This window comes from Amblyomma americanum, chromosome 3 (assembly GCF_052857255.1).
Source record: "Amblyomma americanum isolate KBUSLIRL-KWMA chromosome 3, ASM5285725v1, whole genome shotgun sequence".
In the NCBI taxonomy this organism is placed as follows: Eukaryota; Metazoa; Arthropoda; class Arachnida; order Ixodida; family Ixodidae; genus Amblyomma; species Amblyomma americanum.
Window position 1 is genome coordinate 201,280,000 of NC_135499.1, and position 23,020 is coordinate 201,303,019.

At 44.6% G+C, this 23,020-nt stretch overlaps 1 protein-coding gene across 12 annotated transcripts in view; it reads right to left on the minus strand.

The window, feature by feature from the left end:
* The window catches only part of LOC144125885 (protein unc-13 homolog B-like), a 321,928-nt gene that overhangs the window by 40,004 nt on the left and 258,904 nt on the right, over window positions 1–23,020 (minus strand). For 7 of the 12 annotated variants that reach the window (XM_077659678.1, XM_077659672.1, XM_077659673.1 and 4 more), the window contains 8 exons: window positions 20,392–20,466; window positions 19,027–19,246; window positions 14,233–14,353; window positions 12,435–12,541; window positions 5,441–5,582; window positions 4,744–4,785; window positions 2,316–2,443; window positions 2,046–2,161 (listed from right to left, as the gene is read on the minus strand). In XM_077659678.1, coding sequence (XP_077515804.1) covers window positions 2,046–2,161; window positions 2,316–2,443; window positions 4,744–4,785; window positions 5,441–5,582; window positions 12,435–12,541; window positions 14,233–14,353; window positions 19,027–19,246; window positions 20,392–20,466 — 951 coding nt within the window. Of the gene's footprint in view, window positions 1–2,045; window positions 2,162–2,315; window positions 2,444–4,743; window positions 4,786–5,440; window positions 5,583–10,855; window positions 10,963–12,434; window positions 12,542–14,232; window positions 14,354–19,026; window positions 19,247–20,391; window positions 20,467–23,020 lie in introns of all 12 variants that reach the window. The other 5 variants (XM_077659676.1, XM_077659671.1, XM_077659674.1 and 2 more) reach the window with 1 other exon arrangement.

The following is a 23,020-nucleotide window of genomic DNA, read 5'->3' on the forward strand; positions in this document are numbered from 1 at the left end:
CGGCCAAGCTAAGGAACTGCCGATGTTGGCTCTACTGTGCTGAATTACATCCAGTTAACGGCTGCTACATCCCTGGATTGGAGATGGTGAAAAATGAAATGCTTTAAAAGGTGCCTTGGTATGCCAGAAACCACACTACAGTAGCCTCCCCTTAAGACAAACTTGAAGGAACCATGAAAATTTGTTCACCTTATTAGAAGCGCTCCGAAAAAGATGTCAGCAAGCTAGGTGTGTCTAAATACTCTTACATGACGTCAATGAATAAAATTGCCTTGCATAAGAGGATGATGGCAAATAGAACAATAATTATACTACACATATGGAGTGAGCTGAAGGGCATTAATCTAGTTTTCTTTTTCACCATCTTTTTTCCTCTCTTAACCTCCTTTTGTGCCCTTTTTCTAAGTCTGCTTTTTCTCCAGCTCTTGAGCGCTTTGAGGGTGCTCGGCTGAGTAGCTGGGCATCTTTCTCAACGGCTGTTACCAACTGTACGAGCAAGCGCACCGCATGCACTTCCATCTGCCGCAGGCAACGTGTGTGTGCTGCCGAAATCTAGCCATCTCAGCGTAACAATAATGCGTGTTGCGATGCCACGTCAGCTGTAAATTCGACTTCCAGCTGTTTAAGCCCTTACCCAACAGGCGGGTGCACTGCGAGCCTACACACCTTTTAGTCCACCGGACGCAATGCGTAGCACGTGGCGCGCGCGCAATGCTGAGAGCTGGCCATGTTAGGTCTCTGCGCCGTGTGCAAACAGGAGTGAAGGCCCCCGCAAGATAGCTTCTTTGTACATCTTCATAAAGATGCATGGAAGCTATCTTGTGGGGGTACGCTTTCTTGATAAGAAGCATTCTAATAATTTTATTTTCTTGACAGTGCCACACTGACGGTAAATGAGTACCATTGCGCAGGGTTGCCGTGGTTTGCGGTCGCCGCAAAAGGTAGTCTTAATCGAAGGCATGAGAAACAGTTCGTCGCAAGCACATTTTTTTTTTTATTGCATCTCATGGGAATACCGACCAAATGTTCTCACATTGTTCATTCTATCCGAAAATTCATCTTAACCGAGTTCTGTCTTAATGAGACTTCACAATACGTTATATCCGTGCCACAAGCGTGCAAGAAATGAAAGTAAATGCTTAATGCCTTAAGTATGTTAATACTATTTTCTTCAGAGTCAGTGCTACATGTCCAAATTTAGTCATTATGTATGTGCCCCGTTGATGACAATGCCTGCAAGCCAGTCAGAAATTTTACCTGACTGTAAGCAGAGTTTACGTATGTGCCCAGTTGATGACAATGCCTGCAAGCCAGTCAGAAATTTTACCTGACTGTAAGCAGAGTTTATTGCACAAAATCTTGTTAATACTGTTCAAATTTAATATAAAAATTATCTTGAAGAAAATGCCACTATTCTTGGTTGACAAGTTAAAAAAAATAGCCATTAACTCGCTTGTGAGCATGCAAGCTTAGAGCGTCGGTCAGAAGTGGTGGTAAAAATGATGCCATGGCAATGAAAATGTAGTAGAGATGCCTCAACTGACTAATAGTTATTAACAAAACATTTGCTACTTGATAGAAGGTTGTTTCTAATTTAGTTGCATGCTAATCTTTATGACGAATGGAGAAAAGTGTATTAATTTGTGGGGCTTATAAGTTGCCCTGAACTCAGTCAGTCATGAAGGGTAGTAAGGCTAACTCCATTAAATATAAGTGTATGGCACTGTGTGAATGGCATTAAAATTTAAGGCAATAAGCACTTAATGAAATTAAATTTGTCCATGTGGCATGGGTATTATGCAAAATTTCCACAGTACTTAATGGTCTCAAAGGCACTAGAAAGATGAGAAAACTACAGGTTTATGACATTCTTTTTGTAACCCAACAGGGCAACCAGTCACAAAAATTATCACGACAAAATATATGAAAAAGCTAAACAAAAATTTACTTTTCTTATGCTGATGATGAGAATTATCGCATATTCGGCTTTGTTTGACATTAGGAAATGTGGTCCTCCCTACTGAAGAAACACACAAAAGACTCACTTCGTGAAGACAGGTGTATTGCACGTGGTATGGTGCCACCTTTTCCTCGCCCTTGATCTCAACATTGATATGAAGCCGAATAGCTCCAGACACTGCAGACTTGTCAGTACGTTTCTCTGAAAGATGAATTGCACAAGGCGGTGTTACTGGTGCCTTTCAAAGCTCGCACGCATTTCCTGAACATGTTTTCTGCTAAACACTTGACAAATGAAACTGCATCCTCACATAAGCAGCAGATAGCCACTTCCCACCAATCTTAACCAAACTTACCAAGGTTGTACCAGACATCCATTTCTCCACTCAAGGTTCTGACTTCTATGATTGTTTGGCCAAGAAAATCGTCCGACTCCCTCGTCAACTTCTGCCGCAACTTTGACTTCAAATCGTTATCTTCATCCCTGGAAAAAAAAACAAAGTGGTTTGGCGGTTGTGCTTAGACAGTGACAGTTAAGAATTTTTCAGATATAGCAAAACAAAATCAAAATTCTTCAGACCTGGCCACAATTACTAGCTTTACAATTTGTTGCAAACTTTCATGATAACAAGCATAAACTTTTATTTTTAAAATGCAGAAGACTGGACAGCCGCCGCAAGAAACTCAGTATTGGCCAGTACTCCAGAAAAATGATACATTGTTGACATTTTTCTATCCCGTGTTTTATTATTTACGTCAAGAACAGCTCATTTTTTGACGCCGGCGCACGGGATTCAGCTAGGTCGGCCGGCCAGCCGGCTTGGTGTACTTCACGTTCGCACCAGAAAAAACAAAACAGCCATGGTATCAGAAACTCTGTCTGCAATATTCGAGCAATGACAGCCTGCCTGCGCAAGAGCCCACCTTCCGGCAGCGACACCGCCTGCGGGCGCGCCGAGCGACGGACTACGCTGCTTCCTGACTGCCCTGCTCGTCGCTCAGCCTAGCTAGTTTCGCATTGATGCCGCAGCTAAGGGCGCTTCGGAACAGGCCAGCGCTATAATAAAAAATACTACTCTCGTCACTCCTTCACTGTGAACCCGTCCCATAATAAAATAAGGATATGCACGATTTCCGCGACGCCTTCAGCAGTGGATCTTGCAGAAGCCAAGGCCGAGCCGCGCAAGGCAGCAGAAGCAGCAGCAGCAGCAAAGCGGCTATGGGATGAAATTTCCTTGTATCGCAGTTGTCACTTCTACCAGCATCTCCGTATTGACCAACAATCCTCAGAAAAGGTACATTTCTGACGCTCAGCGCAAAACAACAAACACGCACAAGCACAAGACACCTCGATCGAGGCACACGACAATAAACAAACACCGACGTCGACTCAACAAAGCTCCTTGTAGCGACGGCTGCCTATCACTGTGGCTAGACCAAGAGGAAACATGCGTAAAAATTTTAGTCAGGCTAGTTAATTTCGTCTACATAATGATTATGACAGCTCCAGTATATGTTTAACTGCTTTCTATAGTATACAAAACAAGTTATCTGTACATCCACTGATGCGACAAGCATTAATATTTCTTTAGCCTCGTTACCATACCTCTTACTTCTGGGGGTAAGGGCGCTTTCCGTAAGGCCTCCGAAAGGTGGCTTTCTGAAACACAGCTTGGCCTTTTCCTTATTTTTCACTTTCAGTAACCTTTCTGAAAGGTACCCTTTGCGTTAAAGTAAGGTAAAGGTAAGCAGAAAAGGTATAAACTGCGCGAACAAGACGGGACGAGAGGCACACAAATCGACAGACAAAGCGCAGACTTCCAACTGATTTTATTTGTGAAAAACACATTGTTAATAAGGCCAGAGAACATAAGAAAAAATAAGAAAAACACTATCACCATAAGGTTCAACGATAGAAACATCAGCAGAAATTTACAGGTTAATCAGATCCGATGCGAACACGAACGTGCCCTTCTAAAAACTCTAGCTCTGGTGTCGATAGCGACAGCGAGGGCGAGCTAACGCAGTCGTCACCCCTTTTATCGAAGCTTTCCTGATAGCCAAAAGGGGTGACGACTGCGTTAGCTCGCCCTCGCTGTCGCTATCGACACCAGAGCTAGAGTTTTTAGAAGGGCACGTTCGTGTTCGCATCGGATCTGATTAACCTGTAAATTTCTGCTGATGTTTCTATCGTTGAACCCTATGGTGATAGTGTTTTTCTTATTTTTTCTTATGTTCTCTGGCCTTATTAACAATGTGTTTTTCACAAATAAAATCAGTTGGAAGTCTGCGCTTTGTCTGTCGATTTGTGTGCCTCTTGTCCCATCTTGTTCGCGCAGCTTATACCCTTTCTGTTCATCATGAACCAACTAGCCCGCCAGAACGTCCTTCTTCAGTAAAGGTAAGGCCAGTTTGTGAATACGGGAGTAAGTAACTATTTTGTAACAATATGCCAAGCACCAAATAGCCAAACTTTCTTCTTTATGAGTGTGCAGATACACCACTCCTAAAGAAAATGGCTAAATTCAGTAACTATGAATGGCTGCCGAGGATAATTGTGGGTAAGCAATTTGAGTGTGGTCAATCTCAAAATACAGTAGGTAAAGGGGAGGAGGTGGTGGTTGAGGCATGCATGGATTTAGGTGTCCGAGGAACCCAAAAAGTACTCCAAGAAACCTAGGGTTTTCGCAGTGCTCAGTTTGAAAACCCCTTTCTTACATTAAGCTTGCACTAAATATGAGCTGCTAGCTTTGGCTGTACAGAGTGGAAAATGTGATGACTTACCAAACTCGCACTTTAATACGGTCCGAAGAGTTATGGCATTCGCTGAAAAAAATCAAGGCTATTCGTAACACAGCTCTCTCAGTGGCATGCATTGAAAATCACCATTTGTGTGTCACAAAATGAATAAACAAAAACAAAATTATAATAACAATATTACAGAGAATAAAATACCAATTTTTACCATGCAAACTTCTCCATCACAGAAAGGCACCAGCTATGGTAAAAAAAGAAAATGGCGGTGCAGAACAACATGCAACAAATAATTTGCAAAAAAAAAAAAAAAAATCAGTGAGGTCAAACAAGTAATTCACTGAAATAATCTGCCGCTGAAATTCAGACAAAATCTATTACCTTCAAAGCCTGGGAAATATGTTAAAAACATAACATATACTTAATAGCTAAAAAACATATAGACAGCATAGAATCTAAGCCCCTGGGGCTTGGTTGGTGAGCTTGTATAACTCGTCTTGTGAGCCACTTACCACAACTAATAGATGCCCAGCCACACAACCACAGTGACAAGGTCTTTGCTAAGAGCCAACAAAAGAGCAATCTTTGCAGCATGTTTTCTGTCCCTAGCCTTTGCAGTCGGAATGCAAAGTGTTAAGAGTTGATGTGGCAAAGAAAGAGTGTACCATGAGCCATATTTCTTTCCTGAGGCACCCTTACTTCAAAGAAAGTATGAGGAGAAACTCACAAACAGAACTTCTCGTTCCACACCGGATTCAGGTCTCTCGGCATGGTCCGCGTCCTCCTTTTGGTCTTGCCCACTTGAACTGTCACGTAGGGATCGCTTGTGCCACTTTTGTCTTTCGCTATGAGACCTTGCGCGCATATGACTGCACGTAAAGTTAGATTGGGCAACAGTTACAATTTTTCACTGATTCAGCATGCAGCATAACCACGTCCGCACAATACAGAATAATAGACTACTGACATGGAATGCCCCTCAAGCTACGCTTAGACAGTAATGAAGTGGCGATTACAGTGAGCAATTGCTGCCTTCGAACAGTGCTGATAAATAGCTAAACATGACAATAAAACTGCACAGGCACACAAGCTCAGTCACGTATGAGACTCATCTAAACAGTGTGAAAGCAAATCGCATTGCATTTTGGCTTCTGCGCTGCTTGCTGTCCACTCATCTGAAGCAATAGCAGCAACACGTGAAACTGATCAGTTTGCATTGCAGTTTCTGTATAACAGAAGCCAACAGCCTTTGAAACCAGGCAGAGCATAGGAGCTGTCACGCTTCTAAATGTATTGGTGGAATAAATTTTTTATTTTACAGACTGTAGCAAAAAAACAGCATGCCACCCGTGGAGACAGAAACCGTTACCTCCACATTAGATGTACAGTGCTACTACTGACCTATAATGATGGCTGTACTTCCTTCAACTTTTTTTACTTATTTCATGTACGTGTTATCTAAACAAATTACAAACATTACAATAAAATAGGAATGCAAAAGTTAGTAAAGTTAGTTCTCAGTCATGAAGTCAAGTCATCACAAGCTAAATGCAAAGACTAGTGTATTATTATTTAACCTCTCTGAATAAAAATCTGTTTATTAACGAATTCTCATTACTTCTGAGTTCATTTTACCAGCAGGAAATGACTGTACATGTTATTTTATAGATCGCAGATATACTTTTAAAAAGTATTCCAGCTTGTTCACAATGAGGAATGAACAATGAAGGAACTGGTCAAATATACTCAAACATATGGTGCAGATTATGAAAATCACATCTGCATCTTCATTTTGAGTCACTGCTCCTCGTGCATATAACTTCTCAATTGCTTACCCACAGTGACGTCTATTTCTGGCCAATCTATACATGTTACACTGCGCTATCTATTCGAGTATATTTTGACCACTTCCCCTGTTTTCTGTCCCTCATTATGAATAAGTACTATGCATGGGAGCCAGAATGTCTTAATCTTCTTGTTTTGTTGTAAGCCCTTCCATTCACATGCTCTGTTGTAATCCAACCTGACCAGATGAGCTTTAGAAGAGCTTTTGTCAACCAAACACTTCACTACATGAAAGAAAGCACAACAATCTCCTCCAATTATTTATAAAAGATGCCTTTGTTGATATAGAATTCAAGTTGGCACTATTATGATGAAGTAAAACAGGCAAAATTTGCTATAGACTGCAATTTGTGTTCGTTCTACGCCCATTTACCGAGTAAAGAAATTAGGCTGCATTATGCCTTTAAAATACTGCACAAACATCTTAGGATATTCTTTCCTGTGATCTCATCATATTCATCAGTGTAATGAGATGAAAAATTGCAATATGCTTACCATATACAGTACAACACATTTGGTTTACAATTTCAGTTTGGTTGTACGGTACATGACAATTGCCTAAATTGGCATCATCATTATGTAATGTAAAAGCTAAGTCTCCAGCACTAGCTGTTATGACAATACAGTGTTGCTGTCCACAAGGATGAGCTAGTTATTTAGCTCATCAAAGTCTGAAAATCATCTTTATTTGCTCATGAACAGTGCTGCTTGGAACACAAAGCCTGGTGTGCAAATGCTAATCATAGCTGTGGATAACCTACCTGTATTAAGCATGAAATGCTTGGATGGATTACAGATGGTGCTAGTCGCATTCTTGAAATGGATCTCGTCCAGGTTATGCCACGCCATACAACACCACAAAGTACTTTTGCCGCCGACTATTTCGAAGCAAAAAGCAAGCTAGAGGTGCATGCGCTCGCCAGTCAATGACACAAGACCGCAGCCAAACCATGAAAATCTGCGGTACTGCTCAGGCGTAAAGACATGTGCCTCCTCTTTCTGCCGCCCATACATTTTTATGGAAGCTCCATATCTGTTTGCTGTTTAGCCTAAAGCTGAGGCTCATACGAATGAAACCTCAGCATTTGAGCCACTTTTACACCAGTGGATGCTGTCTTGCAGGCGATGAGGAGATCCACTCACTGTAACACAGATTGTGTTACAGCACAGGTGCCAGCAATCCAATCTTCGGTTTAAAAGCACAGCCTTTGAAAGCCCACGCCGCGTGTTTCCGTTCTGATCATGCTAGTTCCTTTAGCATGCACCAAGCTGATAACTGTTCCAACAGAAAGTTTCGGGATGTACGTTTCATGTCCTCTCTGTGGCTTGCTGCTGTTCCCAGACAATCTTCACCTGAGTCTGCCAAGAATGGGAGCTAAAAGCATTTCATGCTTAAAAGCTGTTATTACCTATCTATTTATCCAATGCTGAAATGGCATGTATGGGGAACTCTAAAGCAAATAAGTTAGGGCATCCTTCATAGAAGACTGAAGGAGCAACGTCTTTAATCGGAGGATGGCACTTTAGCTTACGTAAAGGAAAGAGTAACTTAAAAGGGTCACAGAAGAAGAAGAATAAGCCAAGGAGACGAAAAAAATAAAAAGGAGAAAAAGAAAAAATAAAAGCCTTCAATTTAGTTACTCAATGTAACACAACCTGTTTCATAATAGCTTACATGTTGTATGTATATGAACTTGTAGGATATTTTATTGGCACAGTATTTGGTTATTGATCCCGTATCTGCTCAAAACCTAATCACAGAGAACAGCATTTGCACACCGGACCAGTGCTTAAGGTGACTGCTTATTCACATGAGGTATCTAAGTTGGTATCTAGACCTCAAGCAGCTTGTTCAATACAGCCTTTGAGCACTTAACAGAACAAGTAATATACATATTAAAAGCTGCAAGCACTGCTAGTACACTTTTTATGAAAAACTAGAGATGACTAGAGAAACATGAACATACCCGAGGGTGACTGTCACACTACTACATGTATGCGAGTCTTTCACGACGCCCAATACTGCACACACATGGCAGAGCAAGTTAGTGTAGTACATAAGGCTGACGGTTACAATTCTTCGCTGTGTCTTTTGCTTGAGCAGCTTTTGTTGGTTGAGAGAGAACGCAAACATTAATGAAGTCCTACTGACACAGTGCACAAGAGGATTTAATATTTGTGAACTCATGTATATCTCAAGAAATGCTCACTGTAAGAGTACTGTTATGTTCAAGGTCGGTGGGACACTGCTGGGAAGACAGGCAACACAGTGCAAGCATGTATTTGAAACTCGCATGGGTAGCATGCACAAGAAGCACTGGCAGGCTGCATTTCATGCACTTGCAACAGGCATGTGTGACATGCAAAGCAAGCAAAGCAACAAGCAAAGAGGAGAAGTAATAGCACAAACCGGGCAACATGGTACCCCACCCAATTCAGTGAAGTAATATTTTGAATGTGCTCGCATGTAACCATGTTCAATAGAAGTGGCAATAAAAAATGCAAGCCCCAGTATCGTCCAAGAAGGTACAGTCCTGCTAAAGAGCCCTTGAGGCATGTAGGTAAGCAGTTGCTGTGCACCGAAGGCTCCATACCTCCAGATAGGGAGGAAGACGCTTGTCCTCTACACTACAACTTTTTGAGCTTCAGGGTTGTTGCAAGTGTCCGGCTAAACTGCTGAAACGCAAACCCCATAGACTAACGACTTCTGATCAAGGCTATACCAGCTCAAGCCAGTACTTCTGGAGCAATGGCAGTTGCCCCTGACAGTGTTCCCTGTTCCATCTCATGGTACAAAAATAGAAACAAACTGACCATGAGTTGAGCTCACTGCACTAATGGCACGGTCTAGACTTTGATGCAAACTGCGTAGTGGCCACTTCAATAAACACTGCACTTTTAACGCTGCTGTATTTGAGTACACTGCCAAAGTAGCTTTAGACGTTTGTCGCAAACATGCACCTGATATAGAAAGGGCAACAGTTTAAACTTCTGTAAAATTGGTTTATTTTAGCAGCATCAACTTAAAAATTTTCCTTTTATTTGCAAGTAAAAAGTCTCAGCCCTTTCTAATATCAGGTAGCAGAATTTTCTGATATCACAACTTCCTAAGACCCCTCCCTAAAACTGTTAATTTATATTTAATTTGCAATAAGCACATAATCTGGAAGCAAGAAAGACTACATGAAAAAAAAAAAAAAACTATGAGCTAAGATTGCATTAGCAGAGAAATTCATGCACATTTCATGATAAAAAGTGCGAAGCAGAAAGTTTTTATGCTGCCAGGAGAAGATTTAATAAACTTATATGCTGCCATTTCCTGAATTTTTGCTATGCAGTACTATGTAGATATTCCAGGCTGTGCTAGCAGGACAGCGTTCATCCCAGACACACCAAGAAAGAAACCTTGCTCAGAGTGGAAAGATGGAGGAGTGGGGACACCCACGTGTGATGTGGAGGGTTAAACCCATGCCTCTACGGGTCAACTCCTACTAGTGCTGCTAGACGGAGTGGCTTCAGCCATGAGATGCATTTGTCAAAAAAAAAAAAAAAAAAACGCTGGTACTTAGAAGAAGTAACTTCGACTTGGATGACAAGCAGGCCTTAACATGAACAAAAAGCGCAGCCTGCATCTAAGACTAGGCTTGCAGCAGAGTCTGAGCATTCTGTGTCTGAAAAAATCTTGTCAACCAGCAAATTTGCTCTTAGTATTGTAAAACAAATTGCCAAAGAAATTTCTTTTTTATGTATTATAACTATGTGAAACTTTCAGAAAATAGTTCCAATGATGGAAATAATGCAAGAAACAAACCAATAAAAAGTACTGCCTTTTATATGGAACAATACAAAAGCTTACAAGAAACAATGCATAGGGCAGAAATCAAAAACACCTTAGTTAACTAAATTCAGTTAAAATCATGCCAAAATCAAGCATATGGCTTTCTACGATCAAGGCTAGCATGAGGAACAAATAAGCAATATCACTAAACTTGCAAGCTGCCAGGTTTGGTACATTCAGACACAAAATACCAGACTCCCAAGCGTATTGCACCAGTCAGCCAGAACCAGCCATGACCAGCCTAAGCGCAATCTTTGCACTTGGAATGGCTAATGAAGAATAAGAAAAAAGAAGTAAACAAACAAACAAAAAAACTTAAAATATTACGCAGCAGGTCAGAAATTAACGCGCAAAGAGAAGCAGGAAGCTATATATGAGACGGGTTTGAGAAAAAAGAATAGAATAAGAGAATAGACGTCAATCTGGCCACGCGACAGGAGGCTGGCATGGTGCTGGTACCTGTGATGGCAATTTTGCACGACCACTTCGACGTGCCCTCGAAGATGGATTCTTCAGCTTGCTGGAGGGCGTCAATGTGAGTGTCGGCGTCAATCGTGAAAGTCAGCCTGCAATAATAGCAGAGGTTGGCTCTCGATTGTTGCTGCTATCAGTGGCTGCCGAGGTCTGATGAAACCTGTGCTTTTTGGCCTTCAGCCCTGTCTTCGTGTTCTCATATGGGAGTGGAATCGGAAAGTAAGAATGGTAAACTTTACTGTGGTGCAGTTAAGCACCCAATATTATTTTTTAAATTTTGCTATGATTGAGTGTTCAGCAAGGCACACTTCAGTACTGACACGGACGTCCCCTCGAAGCTGAACTGCCAACCAAGGTCTGGCTATTCGGTGGCACTGGAAAAGAGCCAAAGCTACATTTCATGTTTCATATGCTGATGAGTACTGTGTTTCTTTTATACATGTGTCTTCCCTTTCCTTAATAATGAGATCACTTTGGTCTTGCCATCGAAGAACCGAAATTCTCAAAATATCCTTTTCATGTGGACAATAGCTTTCAAACACATTAAAATACTTTCATACGACATGGTGTACTGATTTTTCAGCATGCTTTCAAATAGGGCCTCTCGCCCTGCAATGCAATGCAACTCCTGAGTGACAGTAGTTGCACACTTGATGCAAAGTTGCACAAAGAACTGTTTTGCATGGCACACATAAATAAAACTTAGAGAGTGTGCACAAGAGATTTCGCACGGAGACATAACGTAGGTCACCAGACAAACCACACGCGCAAACAAAAACAAAAGAATAATGCACAGGTAGGTTGAAACACTTAACAAAAACGAAGCACAGCAAGAAGTGGGGCACGATAGCACAGGGCAGGTGTGTAAGGGGAGGGGGTCGCTTGTCAACACCGACGCAAAGCAGCAACTTCACACCACCACAACCACCACACACCACGTTGCTCTTGGCAAGCAGGGAAGAAAGGCGATGGGTACGTGTCCTCCACACCAACGACGTGTGCGTCAGCTGAGAATGGGCTTTTGCCTTGGGATCACACCATTCCATGAATGGGTTCTTCTGTCCAGCGATGGTTTCTTTTTCAGTGAACATGTGTGCACAGTTTTGCGAGTGGTAACCTTACATGTGGCTACATGGTGCGCACCGAGCACATCGACACTTAGCCCAAAAAATTGCTGTGAAGAACAGCTTAAATCAACGTAACTGTATGCAGAAGAGCTAGGCAATACCACACTCCACAAGGCGAATGGACAGCACACTTTTTGTCAGTCTGGAGTCTAATGAGAAACAGTGCTAAACAGGTTATAAACAAAAAAAAAACTCTTTCCTTACCATTTCATGACTTGGTGTTGTACACAACTTACTTGCCATTATCAACCACATTATTTTATGTCTAGCAAGGCACATAGTACTTTGCAACAATGCACCATGAAAGGATATTGCTGCACCTTCTCATCCAAGCTGTGGCATCAAGTCTTGCCCAACTACAGGCTAAAGCATTAATGCCACTAAAGCAGTTTTGCCACCAGCACTAAGATGAGCAGGCTTTGGTGTGTTGGACCTACCGGTGATGGCTATTTTAGCTGACCACTTGGAGGTTCCGTCAAGCACGCTCTGCTTGACTGCCCTCTGATGACCCGTGTGGCTCTTAACATCCACGCCAAATACGGCCCTAAAATGTTGGCAAAGTTCACACACACATGCCCACTCATCACATACATAGCATACAGTGCCAGTCACCATTTGATAACATGTCAGTTTCTCATCTTGACTGGCACACATTACATTTTCCAAGTTTTTCTTCATAGACTGCACTGCAAAAAGCCCCTTGCACACAGATAAAACAGATGCCATATTTGCATAAGTTCGACCTATTTCTGAAGCTACAACTTGAAAAAGAGGGCTGCTGATTTATGAGCATGTCAGTTCATGCACATAACGAAAACTTTGCTCTTTTGGGATAATGCAGGTGGGAGAAGGCTGTATGATCTTGCAAATAAATTAAATCTTGGCACAATAAGCTGATCTTCACAAAATACTATCAAACAGTTTTGTCCACAGTGCATATGAAACAACCCAGCGCAACTGCATCCACTGAGTACAAGAACTGTTGTTGTAAACTACAGCGTGTGCCATCAGACGCCTGACATACATGATGTGGGCCCCAACACTGTTCGCTACAAGCAAATGAAAATATAGATAATCGAAAACCATAAAAAGTCATCTCAGCGAGCATAGAATTGTTGGTAAAAACTTGCTCGCTGACAAACAAAAAAAATATACATCTTTTCTGATGATTTGCATTTGCATGGCATGTTCATAATAAAGAAACCACTATGAAGAAATTTTTTCTGAACTCAGGTGCTATATATAACCATATTGCAGCAAGATTCCATTCTGCAGCTAGAATGCCTAATGCACTGGATAGATACGTAAAAGACCAGTGAGGCCCGTCCTGCCATTACATAGCAACACAACAAAGAGCTGGAACTTGTGGGCAAGATGTGGGCAAAAATAAATGCAACTGATTTTTAATGTAACCATAACACGCAATTCAGAGTTACATCAACAGCAATAAGCAAGGTGCCAGCAATATGCAAGAGGTTCAGTGAAAAGTCTTACAGAACTGAGAAATCCTAAGCAGCAGAGCTGAATTGCATGGGTGGCTATATTTTAAAAAGGTATGCACTTCAGCAGAAATAATTTACAATAAAGAGCTAATATTACAACCAGCTTAGACTTTCCCAATGCAGTTATTACATGTTATGAATAAAAACACATGCAGACATCAAATGAGGAAACAGGTACTAAAACGTAAGTACCATTTCAGTTGTTTCTTTTTAAACTGCAGCAGTAGTGTAGAGCTCCTTGAATTTTTTAGGTACTGATAAAAACGTATTACAGCTTGTGTAATCCTGTTTAATGTTTACACCTTTTTACATGCATATATCGGAGCACACAAGTAATCTCATTTCTCTCACAACCAATAAACTGCATGGTTGCAATACCGCGGTCTCAATGCTTTTGACAAAAAATTATGATAAGCTACAGAGTGCAAGTGCCACCATAACAATCTCTATTGTCACAAGCTCTGAACACACCATAAAAGCTACCTATGTCATTTAATACACTACATAAACATATCCTGCATTGATTTTCGAAGACCTGTTTCACTTTGTAAATGCACTAATTGCAAGAAAAAAAAATTAATGGCAGAGTTCTGGCTGTTAAGCATGCAACTGTTAGTAAGGTTAGCCAACAAACAGGGAAGTATGGTTAGTTCAGCAGATTTTTGCACTCTGAGAACAAAGCATTTGCAAGCAGCAATCAATATTTATAGTAAACCTTGACAATGCCACATACCTGATCAATTCGAAGATTTCTGGCTTATCGCGCTCCCTTATCTTCATCCTCTCCTTCATTGCCATAATAATGTTGTTAGCTTTGTCTTCGGCACCATGTTTGCTGCTTTTTTCCGCTGCCCCTGTAGTTAAAATGAATAAGAAGGGTCAATACACAATCACAAAAAAAAAAAAAAATTGACAGGCAATTACGATAGTTGGTAAGGCGACGTTTGAACGCAGCTCTTCCGATAACGCCTGCCACCGCTGGCAGGCACCTTCCAGCTGTCCATTCCTCTGCTTTCGCAGTGGCAGGTGGCATTTCGCTTCACTACTACCTGTCACCTGTCAGGTGACAGGTGACAGGTGACAGCATGACCTGTGACTTGTAAGGTGGCATGTTACACCGACTACGTTGGCTACAGAGGCACGTAGTGGCAGGTGGCATGTTACGCTGCTAGCCACTCTCCGGAATCTTCCAGTGGCAGACAACTTCCAAGTGGCATTTCGTTCTGCTACTTGGACAACCGGTTAAGCCGACGACACTAGGCCGACGTTCAAAAAAAAAGAAAAACTTCTAACAGCATGTGTATGGTACGTATGTGTTGAACAGTAGCCAGCTGGCCGAACACCAAGAAACAAGCGCCGAGCGATAGCATCCGTTCATGCAAAATTTTGTTTCTGCCACTGAAGTTTCACTCCTCGGCCGATAGAAGACGCTATGATAGCAGGCCCGGCTTGAAGGTGCGTCAGTGGCGCTTTATCTAGCTGCTGGCATCCGGAGCACTTCGCGTGCTGCATCCTGACTTATCTACACCGTGGCCAAGGCTTATGAGCTATGACAAGGCAAAGAATGCAGAGAGGGCAAGCAATAATCGTAACCTAACACGACATTTGCAACAAAATTAAATTAAAGTGCCTTCTATACTAGTAAGCTTGATTTCGCGCAGTGAGAAAGTAGTGAAAACACGTTTCGACAGCGCCGTGTGTGTCCACTTTGTGCCTACGTCCATATGTTTCGTGCTGGTTTGCGAGAAAAAAGTGGCTTCCCTGCATGCATAGCCTCGTTGCGGTGGTGCACCCTTTACAGGCGACAATAGCAAGCAAATATTAAAAGGCTTCTAGCGGCGAGACATACAACACACGAGAAAGACAGAAGACAAGAAAAGCGCCCGTGTTATCTTCTACCTTCTTTCTTGTGAGTAATACTTCTCGGCGCTAGGATCCTTTTATTATGTCTGACAACCAACAAGCCCAGCAGATAGGTCTCTTAAAGTATAATAGCAGGGAAGTTTCTTTTATTCGCCCTAATCTCTTCACACAAACAAAGCGGAATACTCTGCACTGCTCGATAGAAATATTCGTGTCTCAAAGCTGCAAATAGTTCGTTTTTACCGATAACAGAGCTTGGACAAGCTAGAAATATACGTAAAAGAGTGAGATTGTAGCGACGCCCCTCGAAGATTCTGGTAACTGCGCCTGGGTAAGTGGATTCTTCGCTGCTCACGACTGCCTCATTGCTTTCGCGTGCAACACTATTTCGACGGGAAGCACTGCCGGAATAGGAAAGCAGCACACCGAGAGGTGCTGAGAGACGAGAATGCAAAGGGCAGCTTGCTTCGCATTCCGCTCGGTCACCTGCGTGAAGCTATTGTAAGCAGAAGCGGAAGCTAAGCACAAGCTCCCATGGTCGACCTCACGCTTTCCTAACGGCGAGGCTGCCGTTAGCAATGAAGAGCTTCGTGACTGGCGGCGCTCTCTGTTGGTAAATATTGTAACAGATTGCGGTCTTGGCATTTGTTAGAAAGGGCTTATAAAAATAAAGAAAAATAAAAGTGCCCTGCCCGCACTGCCAGATAGCGGGAAAGGTGGTTTCGCCAGCCTTTCATCGCAGTGTAAACAGCGGAGGAAATCGGGAACTTAATTTGCGATTTTTTCAGCAAAAAAAAAAAACGCTGGTACAGTTTCCGAAGGGTAAGTTATAACTTGCTACCGTTGATAGTTCCCTTTAATGTTCTTTAAGGCCGCAAGAAAATAATTTAAACCTGGTCTACTTCCTTCGACAGCACAGTGACAGGCTAGCTACAAACCAAGTCCTCTTTGACTACGGTAGCCCAAAGGAACGTTTCCTTGCAAGGCGCACAGCTCCTTTGCCCATGAACTTATAGGCGAGCAAAGTATTGTGAAATGACCGCAATGGCACCCTCACACACACAAAAAATTCTGCCCGTTAAGAAAAGCTGAAATTTGGATGAATTCTGCCCGTTAAGAAAAGCTGAAATTTGGATGAGTTGTTACATATTCACTGTGCGTCAACAGTGCTTATGTGTGTCTCCGTTTCGTCCCGTCTTTGATACGCTGTTGACCCACAATGACAGCCCTTTAATGCCCCATAATACCACGCGAATTGATAAGTTGAAAGAGCATTCCACTGCAGCAAAGACAGCGAAAGCGAGTAACTTCGACTGCAGCACATCACTCAGGTGCTGATGATGGTGCCTTAAAGTGGTACTGAAACGGACTGCCAATAAAGATGCGGTATTCCTGGGATGTTAAAGGACGCTGTCGAAATTTGAATTTTAGCGTCTTCGCGTCATTCCCTCTCCTCTCGTCACTTTTAGCACGCTCAAAGATTGGCGTTCCTCCGCCGGCGCGCGCGGCAATTCCCTCGCGGTGGGGAAGGGAGGGGTGGGGGGTGGGGGTGGGGGGTGGGGGGCTTGATAGCTGCGTGAGGCCTGAAAGAATCTAACCAATGGCCATCTTTGAATTATGCAGCAGCGTTCGACAGAGGAGGACGCCAGCATTAAAAAGTCGCCGGAAAGGACTCGCCAACTTTCGCGCGCGATTGTGGGTTCTCTGCTGCGCGTAGAAGTGTATTACTTGGCTCAGGTGTTCACGACGAGCGAATGCAGTGATTGAGGGAGTTTATGCGCTCTCCTCAGAAGATGTTTCAGAGCCTCTTTAAGCCTGCCTCATCAGTGCCAGCTCGCCCTGCTGCCCAAATTAATATGGGAGGAAACATTCCCCGCTGCAGCTGAACGTCGTTAGGATGAGAGAGAGGCACAGGGCGTAAATAAATAAGAAATTTGGACCCACATTCGAAGCCAGAGTGCCGCGCACCGAAAGAAATAAACAACGCGCCAGCGATGGCTGGTGAGAAACATACAACTCTGGCGCGTTTCGCTTGCGGCGAGAGAAGAGAGGAAACGCTAAATAAGAGGACGAGAGAAAGAGAGGAGGAGGCGGACAGAAGGTGGCCGCAGAGGTGACCTTGAGGAAAGCAGGTAATGAGCAACAAGCAGCCGCTAAGAGGGCCACGACTCGATCGACCGGCGCTAATATACGCGGCCGCAAATTGGGCAGGAACGCGCGGCGATGATTGAACGCCAAAGACAGAACGGAAAAGGGAGAGGCGGCGTTAATGTTCGCCGCCTCGCCAGGTAGGGACGAGAGAGACAGATGCGGCCGCCGCACGGTGATAAGTGCTCGTGCTCAGCGAGAGGATCACTCCTGACGCACGATAGATAAGAACAAAGGAAACAGCGTCCGTTAAGCTAGCGATAACGGGCAACAAGCGACAACGTGATGATCCCGATGCCGCGTCATTACGAGCACTTAAACGCACGTACACGAGCTGAAGGGATCCTCAGAGGAGAATAAAAACGGATGGAGTGCGGAATGTAGTGAGTTAGATTTTAGTTGGCCGTCGCCGTCCAAGTTGGGAGATCCCAGCTTTCCAAGCGCACAGTCACTCAACAAGTAAGTTTATCTCGAGCTCATTACTGTTCGGCTCGTGCTGAGCACCTGAAGGGTTTCCTAATTAAGTGACCCGGTGGCATACGCCGACAACGTATGTTCCGATTCGCGATCAGCTCTTCGTGAGGAAGCGAAATGGTGGGTAGATGCATGACTGAATGACCAACGGTCACAGCAACGTCCTAACGACGATACAGCACTCGCAAGGGCTGCGCAGGGGTCACGACAATTGCAAAACGGACACAACCTTAGACCTGAACAAGACCGCAAGGCAAAATGAGCTGCGAAAAGCCTGCTGCAATCTAACAACTGCGCTCGCGACACGGCCACGGAAGCTTATCGTCTAGACACTTAGGCCGCTGAGATGAGGGGCAAGAAAACTGGGGCTACGACAATTCTCCTTATCGAAAACGGGACGTCTAAGATGAGCCAGATGACGGAGGCGAAATGCACAGGAGATCTTCAGTCGATTTATCGGCACTCTAAAGCGAAGTTTATACAGGAGTAACTGCTTCAGCTTTCGGTGCTGATATTAAAGGCAGAGTTTAAAACGACCGCTTGAGTGAAAAAAACCGATAACTACTGAGCCTTCTGATGCAAAAGAAAAGGAAAACAAGGCACCCCTCAGCGCCCCTTAAAATTAGCTAGATGCTTTAAATATTTAGTGCACTATCAGCGTCAAATGAAACGCGAACAGGATAACTGTAACGCGAACAAAAAAAAACATAAATATAATAGCAGCTGGAAATGAAATATAGGCAGGGTATATTAACACTTCTACAAATCGATTATCGCACCATCGAAGTGAAAACAGTGCTCTGAAATCCAGTATCTCTCAACTAAAATCTTCCCGTTTTTGCTCTTCCCATGTTGCTCGCTGTTCCCTCGACACTGACAGTACTTCCGGTTGTCCACAGCTACCGACACGAGATGAACGCCGTGCGCGGACGTATCCAGCAAAAGGCATAAAGAATTTATCGTCAGTCAAAGAGCCTTTTTTTTTTTTTTAGCGAGAACCGGTTTCAACCGTTCATTTCAGACACCGAGAACGGGTGCTCACTCTGCAGGCAGTCGGCGTTGAGCAGGTCTCGGCACTTTTCGTGGCACTTGACGCCGCATTCGGTGCAGCGCAGTCCCTGGTTGGTGATGCCCCAGAGTAGGCCCTCGCACTCGTAGCAGTAGGTGGGCGACGTGGCCGTCCACGACTGGAAGTTGTGCGGCGTCGTGCTCGAGATCGGGTAGATGAGCGCCTGCAGCGTCTTCTTGTACACGTGCGTTTTCTGCGAACACGCGGTCGCCGCGCGCATTCCTGTCATTGCGAACTCTTGATCGATTCGGCATTACCCTATCACCTGCCCTGGTTAGCTAACCCTAACCGTCCTGATTAGCTCAGTCGGTAGCTGTCCCCGTAAGGCGGTGGTCCCGGGTTCGATCCACGGATCAGGACGAATTTTTCTTCACCTGCGAAGCTTCCTAGAGAGCTGTATAGATTTTCTCTGTAGCCGTATGGCTGCGCTCAGGTGCATGCTAATGAGTAATTAAAATCCTAACTGGTCCCAACTGGTTCTCAGTTAGATCGATTCCTAGTTAGTCCCAACTGGCACCAATTGGTTCCGGCTGTTCCCAACTAGAAAATGTTCCATAAACCAGCGGGGACCAGTTGCGTTTTTCACCTGGAATCGATCCCCAACACTCCTGTCGCGCAGCCCCCCCCCCCCCCCCCCCCTACACCCCCCCCGCCCTTTCCCTGCAGTCCGAGGCCGCCTACTACCAGCGGAGGAGACACAAGCGAAGTTTTCCGGTGTAGCTGTGCCTGACTCAGCACTGAAGGCCATATATTTGAAGCGTGAGCTCCAATAATACAGTTCTGTTGTCGCGAGGTTAGCTTGAACACGTATTTGAATCTCCTGAAATCAAAAACCTCCTCCTCTGCCCGCTAATAATTTCGTCGGGTGTAGATATTTCTTTCCCCCAACGACAGGCACGTGCGCGGCTTTACCAACGCATCTGTCGCGCAGCATCATGTTGCTTTTTATCATCTCCCGAAAATTTGTAACAAGGAGATGTAGGTGGAATTATGTACAGTCACGCCACTGAAACGCATCTGCAAATGGTCCATTAGCACACCTCTTCTTTCGCCTGAATTTGAAGAAAAAAACTACTTCGCGAAGCCTTCTTCGACAAAACATACGCCGAAGAAATTCTCCGCGCTAACCCTCTCAAACGACGATGCTCTACGAAACGCTTGGGCTACATTATTTTGTTCGTGCTGACACAATCACTCGCGTCAGAAAGACCCTATATATCAGAGCTCTTTGCTTTTCTGCGATGAGCTGCAACTTCCGACTGGAAAGCCTTTCGACAGAGAGGGTCCCGAAAACTTTGGAACGCAGGAAGCGCTAGACGTGACAGTCGTCTCACTGACCAGTTCTTCGTCGTTGGGATGCGTCCGGGGAACAACTGATGTCAATGCGGCATTCCGTTTGGTGGCAGCCATTGTCTGTGAATAGAAAGAGGAGGCGAAGGGCGATAGCGTGAGAGACGTAGAAAGTGTGCCGAACATGAAAAAGGACATCCGGCTTTTTATTTTTTTCCTTGAAGGTTAAGGACATGCCGCATGCAGTCTTCGTTTCCGCAACTGAGAAACACGACCCCGGAAGCAGTTTCTATCAGAAAGGTTCGCTACAAAGGCTTTTGCAGACTAATTACGAGAACTTGTTTCGCGCGAAACCATTTTGCCGGAGGAAACAGAGCGAGGACGAAAAGACGAGAAGTACGACGAACGCAGCTCGTTATTTACGACTTGTCTCACGTTCGCGCTCTGTCCTCTGAGAAAAAAAAAGACCATCTTTTAAAACGAAGCGCGGGTTTAAGCGCGTTTCACGTGCACCAGGCACTGCTCGGCGAAGAGCAGGAAAGTGCATGCACAATTAAAAAATAAACAATACTGCCAAGCCACTGCTCCTATCAGACGCTGTCTTTAAAAACACGCCGGGAAAGACACTAACCGCACAAAAGCCAAGGCAACAACACGCATGCTGAACACAACCAAATTCCACGCCGGCAAAAGAAAAATACCACGAGCAACCGCGCTCATTTCTATAACAAGCCAAAGCACTATTACAGAACTTTGACACCCTTCGAGTCAAAGTTCAATGGCAGTCCTGTAATGCTACCCGGCGAAAAAAGGGAAAAATAAAATCAAAGAGGCAAAGGCATCCTTGATAAAAAAAAAAATGCGTCGTAATCACTTTGGAACTTCTAGAAAGTTCAATGTCAGCCGACAACCAAAGCCAAAACAAAAGAAATGATGCATCAGCAAGTGTTTTAATAACTTTGCCAGGGCATGCGCGCGAGCAGAACGAAAGGGGGGAAAAAAAAAAACTCGTCTTTCAAAAACTCGCTAGTGCGCGAAATTGAGTGGCACACAGTCAGCGACCATGCCGCGGAGAGGAAAATACAAAAATTAAGGAGAAGCAGGGGAAAATGGAGTTATTAAAAAGAGTACCTTGAGCACCTTTTGCCAGGAAGCATGGGAAGAGAGAAAGAGAGAAAAAGGGCGAAAGTACGAAGGTGTAAAAAAGAGAGAGAGATAGAAAAAAACGGAGTTTGGAAGCATGGAACAACGGTTGATCCCGTCGGAATTTTCAGAAAGATGGGGAAAAAAAAAACGACAAAAACCGGTAGTTTAAAAGGGCGATGTCGAGGAGAGAACGCATCGCAGAACGGCTGAGCCGGCGATCCGTGGACTCGGTGGGCGTCGCTGGAAAAACAATGCTAAGCAAAGTTCTTTGCGCCCAATATTAGGTACGGGAAACGCCCGGGAAACAGCTGAGGTATGAGCGAAGAGCGAAGTGGGGGGGGGGGGGGGGGGAGTTTGAAAAAAAAAACGCGAGAAAAATGCTCGCGAAATGGTGTAGTGGGTGTTGGTTTCAGCGGGGTATTTGGTATGGGGACGTACGCTTGAAACGGTGTTCGCTGCGATGATGATACGAGGGTAGGAAGATTGGAGTAACTCCTTTCCCCGCCTCGTTCGAAATGGCGGAGGATTTCCAAGTCTCATTCAAACGCACACGCGCGCGTACACGAGAAATAACGCCATGCCGCTCACGGCGAGAAACCCGAAAAAAAAAAAAACTGGGATGGGGCGACGCAGCAACGGCGGCTGAAGAGCAAAATGTATGACGGGCTGCGCGGGAGACGTTACCCCTGTACATAAAGCGGCGACATTTCCGTAATCCGTGCTGTTTCACTTCTGGTGTTTTTTTTTTTTTTTCACTCCTTTCACTCCACTATTTCTGGCTTCCAAGGTTTCTGAAACCTCTTCCGAATTTTTCCATCTAGACGGCGATGTCAGCGTGACGAGGCTAAGGCTGCTTTACCCCTCTTCGGGCTAGAAGTCAGCGCCCGGCGGACACGGACGAATCGAAAATAAAAAGAAAAAAGAAACAAAAGATCGGCTCCAAATGCAACAAGCAGTCGAGGCGCGTTGAACGGGAAGGAGGCTGACCGCGGAAAAGAGGGGGGATGAAAAAGAGAGAGGAGAAAGATAGAGAAAGAGAGAATGGCAGTGGGGGGGCACGGCGTGGTATTGACACAGGTCGTTCGAGGATTCAATGCGCCGAGGAGAGCAAGGGATGCGTCAACTCGGGAGCCTGCGCGCATTTACACTGCCACCGCTCGCCACGCACGCTCTCACGGACGTTGTTACGCGACACCGTGGCTGCGTTATCCGTCCCCAACAAAACTGTGCGACACCGCGGAAGCCGAAAGCTGGCTGAATTCACTCTCTTAAGCTCGCGAGAAAGCCTCGTTAAGGGGCGGGGCCTCCTCAGTTATCGCATCGCCAGTTATCGTGACTGGCCGGGCGCACAGGCGCCAACCAATCACGAGCCGCTCGCGCGCGCGAGCAGCGCTGTCGCTCCGGCCGGCGATCGCCAGAAAACAGCCCTGGCATGCGCGGCACTGCACGTTTTTACTGGGACCGCGTGGGAGGCGTCCCGGCGGGCGTGCCGAACCGGTTGTTTATGCAGACCCGTCGCTTTCGATACGAG